We start from the raw sequence: 12392 nt of genomic DNA on the forward strand, positions 1-12392 counted from the left end.
TGCACAGTTCAGACTACATGCCAAGTGTTTGACATAATTGCATAGTTCAGTGTTAGTAGTTTTTAGTGACCTTTGAGTAAGGGTCATTACATTAAGATGTAGATCTAGGATAAGGACATGAAAGGAAATGAAATATGAAAGGCTCATAAATGTGAAATTGAACTATTTTCTTAGGAGATATAAATCTATATGCTATGTGAATACAATCAGCCCAATTAAGATGCAAATCTAGGATAAGGATATGAAAGGAAATGAAATATGAAAGACTCACCTACAAATGCATAGATGAAGATGTATTTATGTTCAAGAAATTTTTGAATTTGAATCTTTTTTGAACTTCTAACATGGATCTTAGAAAAAAATGATGAAAGGAAAAAAAAACCTAGAAATCTTCTTGAAATATGAGATTAAAGGACTAGGTCAACTTGGGAAAATGTCTTTCCACCATGTTAACATAGTCTGGAGCTCCAAAACGGTAAAATCTAGAAATGTTGTGAACTATAGGTTCCATATCTATAATCCTTTTCATTCCCTGTCTACAAATCAACATAGAAAAAAAAGGTTTGGAGGTTACGTTTTGATGAGGGACTTCCTTGGTCAAGCCCTAGGTTAAGGAACTAACCACAAATGAGAAATGTAAATGTAAATGAATGTAAAGAACAAGATAAATGTTAGGATTCACCTTTCCCATGTGTATTTAATGTAGTTATATTATAGATTTTGAATTAGGAATGTAGGTTATCTCCACTCTTTGCAATAGATCTACCATTATTCCATCGAGGTGCCATGGATATGACTATCCATCAATGAAGAAGAAGATGAATTCTTAAATGTGGATCTCCTCCCTTGATGGCCAACAATATGCTAGATCTTGAAGAGGAAATTCTAATAAAGGATTCTTCAATTCTAGATAGAAATCTCTTTGCTTAAATGCTTGAAAAAAAGGCTTGAATGTTTGAACTCCTTAAATTCAAAAGACAAAAATATTCAATAGAGATCAAGTGCTTGAATTTGATGTTTAAAAAAAATTTTGAATCCTCTCAATCTTCTTATATATAATTTTTTGGTCTAGAAAACAATACAGTTTGACTAGATAATGGTCATTAACTAACTAAACCCCTAAAGACTTTTGGGTTCTAAGCTCTAGAACTACGAGGAACTAGGTTGACCTAGGTTGACCTATTCTAGGACTATGTTGACCTAGGTCAACCTAGTTCAAACTACTAGGATGACATGAGTCGACCTAGTTTAGGAGGACAAGTCCTAGGTGACACAGATGGCCAGGGAAGATGCCAAAAAGATAGGGTGGAAATATGGAAGAGAGAAGAGGAAAAGATGAATGAGCACAAAGATATCCATCGTTTGGAGAAGGAATCATGCAGAAGAGGGAACCATAAGGTCTTAAGAGGTAAGTGTTAGAAATTTGTTCAGCATTCCCCTCTGGATTCATGACAAGGGCTTAACCATCTCCTTTTTACTATAATTTGAGTGGTTGTATTAGGCATTAACAGATTGGTCTTTTGGTACAACAACAACCCCACTCTAACAAGTGGTATCAGAGCTTGGTCATGAGTTTGAATCCTCAAACCTTATGTACTATAAGTTGAGTGGTTGTATCAAGCAGTGACAGATTGTTCTTTTGGTGCAATGGCGACCCCACTCTAAAAGTAAGTGCATCCATTTTAAGATGGTACAACTGCTAGCAAAAGTCTTAGAGCTCCTTCAATAAGTCAAATAGATTACCATTAACCTTATCTATAGAGAAGGGAATAGCCTAGTGGATCGGCTAGAAAATGGAGTTGGTAGTACTAATAAAACTAATAAATTTATTTGAATCATTTTTTCAAATGGCCAACTTAACCTAAATAATATTAATAAGGATTTCCTAATTGTCCCCTCTTTATGTCCTCTATGACATCAATGGAATAGTTTTTTCTAATCCATGTTAGACTAATAGATAATCTGGCTAATAATGGATCAAAAGAGAAGAGTGAAACCTAGATGTTCCCTCTTTAAACTTCTTAGACATACTCTAAGTTAAACTTAGCTATCTTTTTTATACATTATTTTTAACAATTATTTATAATCCTATTACAATACTCTACTTTAATTGATATCTTTCTATTTCAAGTCTATCGAGAATCCTATCTCACATTTTTTTGCACTTATTTTCCATTTATAATCCTACATTTAGAGGGAGTTCAATGGATTCTATTTATGAGGAAATTTTATTTCTTCTCCCAAGTATCCCTTTTCCATTTAATTTTAATCTTGGATGTACTTTCAAATTAATGTCGATTTAATGCTTCAATAGGGTGGAAAGAACCTATCGTACATCTAACACCCTAATCTTCTTGCAAGTCTTAATTACATTTATCTCCTCGAGAAAAGATAACAACTTGTTCATTCTTTCCTTCTATTTATTAAGAAATGTTTGACATTTCTTTTCATTTTGAAACATGGATACTTTTATTAAGCTTACTTCTCCTACTCCACTCATGGCCTTTGATCACCCCATTTAAATAGAAATGATCATGCAGTTTGTCTCTATTAGGAACAAAGTAATTTGGAGAGCTATTCTCTAATGCTTGGGAACCCAATACATAAATTTTCCTAACAAGTTCCTTTCTAATGTGGATATTGTGGCTATGTTTGTAGTAGTTGGCCATCATTTTTATGTTGATATCAAGCTCATTGCTAGTCTCTGTCATGAACTATTTGATGAACAACTACTGGGTGATCTTGATACTATTCTTATAAATATTAAAGAGGACCTTATAATTCCCTTAGCATCCAATTAAAATGTGCTCTACATTAGAAGTGTTCCAATCCCCACCTACTCAATAATCTTCACTAAATACCCAACTAGATTTTGGGAGGATAAGAAAGTATACCATAGGAACACCAAGATTCTTTCTCTTCTTCTATTCTATCCTGGACTCCACTGATGAAGACTAGCTAGAGCATTCATTTAAGAGGGGATTCAGCATGAATCTTCCCTAAGGGCACCCATTGAAGATCTTTGTGGATCTTTTAAAGAAGATTAATGTCTTTGGTTGCATCATTTTGTTTAGGAATCATTATTTTTTCCCATTGAACTAGCATTTAAAGATATATGTATTTTTTAATGCTGAAAGAACACAATCTCGGTGATTTTTTGTAAAAATATATAATTTTCCAATGGAACTAATACATACTTTTCTGGTTATTTTTCATCATTGGGGATGAATATTTAGATACTTTCTTGATAAACTATTGGAAAGCTAAGATACTCTTAAAATTATGCCTAGTTTGCATGAATATCAAGTCTTACTTTTAGTTTACTTTTAGTTTACATTTATTAACATATTAATTATCCTTGAGCGTGTTTGAAAGGATTTCTTATGAAGCCAAGTGAGGCATTTTCAATTTGAAGTAAAATGTTGTTGGTTATATTCTTTTCTTTAGTTTCTTTAGCAGCAATTGATGTGTTTCTTATTCCAATGCTCATTTTTTTTGAAAAGGTTGAATCCTTAAGATAATGGCTACAATTTCTTCTTGGAACTTTTTGAAAATTGATAGTGTAATATTTTATGAATAATGGGATACTATTAAATATCAAGTCAGATAGGGAATGCCTCTTATAATGATCAAATGTTCCATGTTTAATTTCAAAATTTTAGTGTTCATGCTTAATATTATCTTTTAGCTATGAATTTTTTATGGACCATTATGTATGGTTAAAATCTAGTTAAGGGCCTTCATAAGGTAAGCCTACTAATCAGCAAATATCCAACAATACCATGGTTATGGTCTTTACTGGTGGCTGGAAGGTCTAGCATGCCTAGTCAACAGGTTGTTAAGCACTAATTGAGAGATGGTTTGATTTAAGCTCTTCTTTATCTAGGATATTTTCAAATATTTAATTGAGAATTGCCTTAACATATCAATAAGGTTGAGGTCTAGGTATAATCTCCCTTATCTAAAGGATATGGCTGTCCTTCTCAAGGATTCTCTTACCTTGATTTCTTTTCTTGTTCCAACTATTTTTAGTATCCAAACTGGATACAATGTTAGGACTTCTTTGTTGAGGAAATTTAATGGTAATCTTTAGTCTGTTTTCTTTTATTTGCTATCTAAAAATACATTGGCTCCTAACTTGATGTAGAATGATGATTTAATTGAAAAGTTTTAACATTACTTCATATTCCAAGAAAAGGTTTATACTAGTTCTTATGGAAGGATCAGAAGTTGGTTTGGTTCAAAATAGACTAGGTCTCATCTTTAGGGTATAATTTAGTGGCTAATATTCATAAATTGGCAAATTTTAGAATTTTTTGGCTAGTAATTTGGCTAATAATTTAAGATTTGATACAACCTAAATCGCCATAGTTTTATAAAATTTGGTTATAGAATATTTAAAATTGCTCAATAATTTATTTTATTCAAAAATTTAAACTCAATTATTCGCCACAATATTTGTTACATGAATAGATTTGAGTTACCTAAATATAATATATTATTGGAGAAATTAAATTGAACTGACCAATAATTATCATAATTATTAGTTACTTTAGGGATATATCACCAATATTTATTTTTCACTATTAATTTAAAGTATATGTAATGATTCTCATAATATTCCACGAAGTAAAAAAATGTTCAATTTTGATTTGTAATATTTCATGGTGATTAATGAACTTCCTATTATTATTGAGATTCATCAATATTTTATACCAAAAAAAATACGATTCAAAATAATCGCCAATATTAATCATATTTAGAACAAATAATTTAGAGATTCGCCAACAGAAATATTTTTTTTTTTTAAGATAATGAGAGATTCGCCAATATTTTATTTCTTTATTTGGAGGCAGCTTTCTTAAAGTTTACCCTACTCATCTTTAATCAATTTCTCATAGTTGGGGTCTCCTTCTCTAGAATCTCCTCCACATGGCATGTCAAAGGATTTTGGTTCTCATTCTTTATAATATTACTCTCTAAAGAGAGATCTATGTAATGTAACAGTTAAACTCCAACAACATATTTTTAAAGATTTCAAAAGCATGTTATATGATTATATGTAAAAGGTATTAGAGACATATAGAAGTTGGCAGGATTTATCCAAGATTAAGTTTATTTATATGATAGACTATAACTTAGGATTGTTTTGATAAAATAATGTTTGGGAAGTTTTTTATATGAAAGGAATTTTCATGTGTCTATTTTTAGTAATGTGAATATTTAATATGTGTATAATTTTCATTTCAGCTACTACATATATTTTTGTAATGATTACTATTCTAGGAATTTTCTTAACCTAGATAAGAACTTCATATTTAGGATGTGGCACTAGGTGAGATAGTCTAGGATGTCTATAACACAAGGTACTAATCTAACTTTCCAATTAAAAATAAGGATCAATGACCTCAAGATAGTGATTGACATGTGATTTTTAACCTAAATTGATTACAATCAGTCAATGAAGGAAATTGAGAGGTAACCACCAATTAGGTTCCAAAAGAGTTGTGAATTGTGTGAGGATTTAGATCTCAATAGCATTGTTTTTTTTTTCCTCAACCAAAATTTTAATGACTAAATAAGTGTCCTAGAGTTTCCCATAATTCAATTATATTAAAAATAGGAAAACAATTATTAAGATGAGATCATGCTTCTAAATTATGATAAATCAAAGTCTAATATTTTCCTTCTTTTCAATATTCCCAATCCATGATGTGGGATTAATTGTCAAGTTATATATACATGCCATTACATAACATAGCATTAACTTTTCACCTAGTCTAAATACATAATCTAAAATCTGTCAATTGCTTTATTAAACAATAACCAATTTTAACTTTTTTGGTATGTGTATCCTTCCTTCTAATAAGGATAAGGAAAAGAAACAAGATCTCCCTCAGCAATAGGAGAATAATGTTGATGTGGATTTCTCTAAGGATTCTACTTTAAGGGATCATCTTGGGCCATAGATTCAGTGTGGACCCCTAATAATTTTACCCAATTCTTCATTCCATTATCCCCAGGGTCTACTCAGTTCCCTCCATAATCCTCTGTTATTGATTTTCTATCCTAGACATTCCAAAGTGTCTCAAAAAGTTTCATTTGGTTTTCTTCCTAAAAAAGAGGATGGTACTGTAGATGTTGACATGTTGGCCTTACACTCAAATGAGATGGCTAGAAATGTTGTAACAGATTAAAGGTGGTTACTAGATGGTTACTATTTCAGGTGCACCTTATCCATAGGAAAATAAATAAATTGGAGGCTATTTCTGAAGCAGAGTACAAGTCTGGGGGAGATTGGAGTATGATTCGTAAGGATGATGCTTGGTGGGAGGTGGGTCAAGCTTTGGATGACACCTTTTATAATTGGTAACAATTGGAGGAGCAAATGCTTGATATTCATAATAAAGTGCCCTCGGAAAAAGAAAACAATGAGATGCTCATGACCCTCTATATTATGAAGAAAGCTTAACATCGTCTTGGTGATCAAATTAAAGAATTGGCTTCCCATCATATGTTCATTCAAGCTAAGATGGAGGGTGACATTGGTGGTTCGAAGCTCCAGTTGGAAGAAAGAAAAGGGAAGAGAAAAAGAAGGGAGGAGATCCTAAGCAAGGACAAGGACAATTTATAGGCTTCTCTAAGGTCGAGTGAGGCATCCCTTCACCCCTCAAGCAATCCTTTCTAGACCAAGATAAGTAGCTACAAAAGTAGCCTTTAGGTATTTTGTCCTTTTCCCTCAAGATGGTGTGTGTTGGATGCTTGGTGTTTGGTTCTTGATGTTGGTGGGTTTTTATTGTTGGTGGTTTTTGTTGGTTCCTAGTTACTGCTCATTTGTTCGACTGGTTCGATTTTGTTGGTTTGTGTTTTTTGGGTTACAACTTACATGTATGTTTTTTTATGAACTTAGACAATTATTGGGATTTTTTTTTTGCCTCCCTAGTATGTTATTGTTTTCCTAGTTTTGTTGTTGATGGATTTTAATTTTCAGTTTGTTTCTATTCTAGTTTATAAGGTGTCAGTGCTCATGATCCTATCTCTTTGTCTATAGACTTATGATTTTGTAAGAATTCAGACCCTATCCCACTTTAATTATTCGAAATAACCAATTATAATTTTATTTTACCAATCTATAAAATATCAAGAAATGTCAATGTAACTATTCTTCCTATATTAAAATTATTTTATTTTACATAAAGACATTTAAACAACTTTTTTATATCTACATTACTTTTTCCCTATTAATTTTTGTGTTATTGAATGCCTCAACCACTCTCCATTTTTATTACCTATACTACCTACATCGCACACAATAAATGTAATGGGTGGGTCATCTACTTTTACTGCAACTACTAATGTGAGGGTCAGTACTTGCCATCCCCATAGTATAATTCATGCTAAGGAACAATAAATGTTAGGGTAAGCCAGCCATCCCCCACCATATAACTCATGGCAACGAACAAGAAGAAAATCAGTGGAGAAGAAAGAATCCACGATATCCCAACAATTATGACCACTTATAGTAAGTAGTATTTTTTAAAGTCTCGTAGAAACTAGTAGATTCCACTCAGACGAAAAGCAAATGCGACTCAACTAAGAAGTTTCAGTCATGTTAAAATGCATTTATTGTCTCTTCTATAGATAGAGACACCGGAGAGTGTTATTTAAAGCATCAATGTATTTCAACAAAATGGATGAAACATGAGGCGTTTGAATCCTGCTTGGTGCATTTGCACGCTCCTCTGTATTCTGCTTTCATTCTGTGCAGGCATTGATGGTAGTAATGCCAAAATCCCTGCTCTCTTCACATTCGGAGACTCGCTTGTTGATCCTGGCAACAACAACTTCATTCCCACCATCTTCAAAGGCAACCACGCCCCATATGGCCAAGATTTCATGGGTCACCAACAAAATGGCCGCTTTTCTAATGGCAAACTTGTAACAGATTTTATTGGTTAACTTTTTCACCATTTCCTATTTCTTGCAGTTTTGCTTTAAAGTATGTCTGGATTTGAAATTAATTGGTAGAATTTGTGGTTGCAGCTTCTGGCCTGGGGGTCAAAGAGACAATTCCACCATTTTTGGATCCTAATCTAAGCACTCAAGAACTTCTCACAGGCGTAAGTTTTGCTTCTGCAGGGACTGGATTCGACAACCTCACCTCTGACCTTGTTGTAGGTCAAGTTTTCTCTTTCTAATTTATCTGCAAACTTTAATGCTTTTGAAGAAATCATTGAATTTCTTGATGAATTTGTGTCTCAAAATCAAAAAGGACGAGACCACTCTACATTCAAGAAGTGATAAATGCTTCTATATATTTGATATATTTCTATTCAATATATAATATATTTTAGTTGATTATATTTATTTTTATCAGGTATTCAATAGTTGATTGTATTTTATATGGGAAAAGATTATTCTTAGAGTCAATTTAATTATATTCTTTCATAATGGAACAGAGCTGGTGATTGTTTGGTCAAATAGGCTTGTGATCATGTTCAGGATTGGAATATTGTAGGTAGAGGACAGCTACCCTTGGATCTGTCTCGCAAGTCAGATGACATTGTTGCTCATCATAGAGCTCCTTGTTGAACTATCCTTTTTGTTTCTCTTTTTATCTTTATAAATATTTTTAGTTAAAAAATAATTATTGATATTTTTTGCAGTAAATTACATTATTACTATACTGTTATGATGATCATATTAGACCATTGTTGTATCTAATAGAAGCCACTTCACCTTTAAGACATTATAATTTAAAGTCTCCATCTTGTACTTCTCCACTCATTTTATCTGTAAGATAGCCACGTTTTTATCATTTGAATGAGAGGTTTCTACAATGCTATTCCTTAACAATATATAAAATGTGTACTCATCCTTTATAATACTGGAACATTGCAAATTATATCTTACTATAAGAAGAACTAAGAGATCTATGGAATATTTGTATGGCAGTTGTCATTTACATATTGTACTCATCCTTTATAATGTACTGGAACATTGCAAATTACATCTTACTATGACAAGAATTAAGAGATCTATAGAATATTAGTATGGCAATTGTCATTTACATTCCTCTCTAAGTAGTCAATTTTGAAAAAAAAGTGTGCTCTTCCTGCAGAATGTGATACCCATGTGGAAACAAGTTGAACTATTCAAGAGATACAAAGCGCGGCTGCAAAATATGGTGGGACTAGAAAACTCATTCCACATAATTAATGAAGCCATATTTCTACTAGTAGCAGGTTCCAACGACTTTATAATCAATTATTTATTTCTTCCCAACAGAAGAAATCAATTTAGCGTCCAACAATACCAGGAATTCTTACTTGACATTTGCAACAACTTCATTCAGGTAAAACTAATCCAACCTCCAATGGACAAGTTTTCCCATAGCACAACTTAGAAAAAGGAAAGAAATTGAATAAACCCTAATTTTGCTAAGCAGGAGATCTACAAACTCGGGGTACGCAAACTTGGCATAGTTGGGCTTCCTCCCTTGGGATGCGTGCCGGCAGTGAAAACGTTATTTGGGCAATCAGGATGTATTGAGGAAGTTAATTATATTTCATCTTCTTACAACCAAAAAGTGGATGAAATTGTCCAAGTATTGCAAGCTCGTTTACCAGGCATTCGAGTGGAGTACATAGACATCTATAACCATGTTTTAGACATGGTAGAAAATCCTTCCGTATATGGTAAGATTTGCAAAATCAAAACAATTTCATGTTTTTCCTTTGAAAATGGTTGGAGTTGTTTAATAATTCTGTACAACATGGGTTGTGTTTTGTAGGAATGGAGATAACAGATAGGGGTTGCTGTGGGACAGGATTAATAGAGGCTGGGCCCATTTGTGATGCAAAAACTCCAATCACTTGTAGAAATGCATCCACCAGCATTTTCTGGGATTCAGTTCATGGCACGGAAGCCACATATAGGATAGTTGCTACCCTTGTCCTTCGACAGAACATACCAAAGCTGCTCTAAGGGAAAGCTTAATTTTCCATTAACTTCTTCTGGGACACCTGAAAATAACCTTTCATCGTAAAGTTGTTTTTCAATACTCTTGTTTTTTGGGTGGAGGAACATATTTACATTAAAAACAAGAGCTCTTTGTGAGCTGAAGTCCCTGTCTTTGGGATCATAGGTGTGAATTCATAAAAGAAATTATCTTGCAATGTTTATGTGCAATGTTTATGTGTGAGATGAAATGTGTTGTAGTGTGTCATGACTATAAATAGATTAACTTTGGATACAAGTTTGTAGTGTTTTCTATTTATGCAACAACATGAGTTACTATTTATATTTCTGAGTAATATATCTCATTGTAAAATGAATTAAATAATTTAAATTAGAACAGCTGATTGACTATTCTTGTATGAATGATATTTCAATTTTAAAAAATTGATTCTTAAAAGAATATTTGAAATCTATTTATATTTCTCAATTATATCTCATTATAAAATGAATTAAATAATTTAAGTTGTAATAATGTTAAATATATGACCTTTCAATATTAATTCTTTTGTAAAAATTAAATGCAATAAATATTGTATTTATTTGTTAGGAATATTTATAATTAAATATATTAATTATTTCATATACATTTTCACAAATTTCATAATAAAAGATACATTAAAGATTTATATTAACTATCCAGACTTATACAAAATCAAAACTAAGAATATAATAAATAAAATAAAATTTAAATAATTAAATAATTTATATGAAATTAAAGACACTTTCATATAATAACTAACTAGTAAGACATTAACAAAACTCACAAGCAGTACATCTCGAACTAATATTGTTTTTATACTAATATAACTTAAATATAAAAGCACTGTAATATTTTTTAAAAATATATATTAAATTAATTCTAATTTTAATTTTTTTATTAAATATATTTATTAATTTATAATTATTGAAAAAGATAATAATTAAGCCCATAGGCTTCACTCCTTCAGCATCATTGACCAGATTGTCCGGATTTCCTCAGTCTTACGCTGACTAAAAGGAAAACCGATGCTGCACAGCTTGTGATGTTTTGAGGCCTCCTGTATTCCGCTTTTGATCCCTGCAGATACACACTCCGTTTTGGGAAAGTAAATGATTGACTCGTGATGGCTTTGGTGGATGATGTGATTGGCGTATTTAGAAACTCAGGGCTACCGTAGAACTGTTGATGTTTTTATTTTGCCCTAAAAACTCCAAATCATGACTCAACAAGATTAGCGATGTTGTTATGTATCCCATTTAATTCTCTATACTTAATTGTGACTTATAGTCTCTGCTCATGTAATACGTATCACATCTCATCTATTTTAATCAATAGAAAATTCGCAATGGTCCTTGCGGCAAATTTTTTTATATTCATTTCCTTTCCTGAACAGCACAACCACCCTAAAACTTGGTAATTACTTTAGGGGATCTTTGAACCATTTTGTTTTCAATATATCCACCCACGACACAGGATAAAAATGATTTTCATTTAGGATAAGCTTCCTTGGATTTTCAATTTCTAATAATTTGGCTCTTCAAAGATCCCATTCATAGACTCATTTTGTTTTTGTCTCCTTCCTTTGTCCTTAATAATTATAAAAGAATCGATTATTAAAAAAATTAATATTCAATTTCTAATTTATAAAAATTATCATTTATGATTGAAAATAAATAATGAAACTCTAAAAATAATTGTATTGGTTAGGAAGGTACAATGAAGTATAATGTAAATAATAAAAACTTATATTATTTTATTGAATTAAATTGAAAAAATATATATTAGAAGAATATTCTTAAGAGATTTTATATAGTAAACTTTTATTCATTTTTTTTAATAATATCAACTTCATTAAACAAAGTTTAATTCTTGATTTTGAATATATAAAATTAGATTTGTATTAAAATAATATTGAAAATAAACTTAAGAATGTTTAAAGTTTTCCAAAATCTAATCAAGTTTAACAAAACTAAAAAATTATTCAAAATCTAGTTAGGTTGTAAAGAACTAATACATCTTTTGAAGGGTTGTGGGTTTGGCCATTTCCAACACTGAAATTGTCAGAGGAATAACTTTTTTGCCCAAGATCTTACATTGGATTCATGTTAGATAAAATGGGATACACATCCCAGTGAGAATAGTAAAAGAGGCTACATGGAGAAACACAAGTTCAAAGGCATCAAGTACATCAACATGGTACCATTTCATAAGATGTACACATGCACAAAAACATGATTGTCACTACGATGATGGAAGCGACCTTATATATATGTCCCAATGCATATTCCCCCACCACGCCTCCCTAGTTCCATTGTGAGAAACACATTGTTAGCAAGTCTACTTTGTCCACCCAACCACATTCACCACACCAGTAAGTGCCACTTTCTTCTTA

At 31.6% G+C, this 12392-nt stretch overlaps 1 protein-coding gene across 1 annotated transcript; it reads left to right on the plus strand.

Moving 5' to 3' along the window:
- The first annotated feature begins 7698 nt into the window (after positions 1 to 7698).
- LOC149535632 (GDSL esterase/lipase At2g42990-like) lies at positions 7699 to 10254 on the plus strand. The gene is made up of 5 exons (XM_089804334.1): positions 7699 to 7954; positions 8044 to 8174; positions 9122 to 9355; positions 9449 to 9698; positions 9794 to 10254. Exons 1-5 carry the CDS (start codon positions 7702 to 7704, stop codon positions 9985 to 9987), a joined length of 1062 nt encoding a protein of 353 aa, XP_089660460.1. The 5' UTR covers positions 7699 to 7701; the 3' UTR covers positions 9988 to 10254.
- Positions 10255 to 12392: the final 2138 nt, after the last annotated feature.

This window comes from Cupressus sempervirens, chromosome 10 (assembly GCF_028749045.1).
Source record: "Cupressus sempervirens isolate cs-2001-9-10 chromosome 10, ASM2874904v1, whole genome shotgun sequence".
Classification (NCBI taxonomy): domain Eukaryota; kingdom Viridiplantae; phylum Streptophyta; class Pinopsida; order Cupressales; family Cupressaceae; genus Cupressus; species Cupressus sempervirens.

Bases quoted from the DNA above. Each gene is read 5' to 3' on its own strand.
- LOC149535632 (XM_089804334.1), top strand. From the start codon at position 7,702: ATGAGGCGTTTGAATCCTGCTTGGTGCATTTGCACGCTCCTCTGTATT. The intron at 7,955-8,043 runs GTTAACTTTTTC...TTGTGGTTGCAG, and splicing joins ACTTGTAACAGATTTTATTG to CTTCTGGCCTGGGGGTCAAA. The intron at 9,356-9,448 runs GTAAAACTAATC...TTTGCTAAGCAG, and splicing joins TTTGCAACAACTTCATTCAG to GAGATCTACAAACTCGGGGT.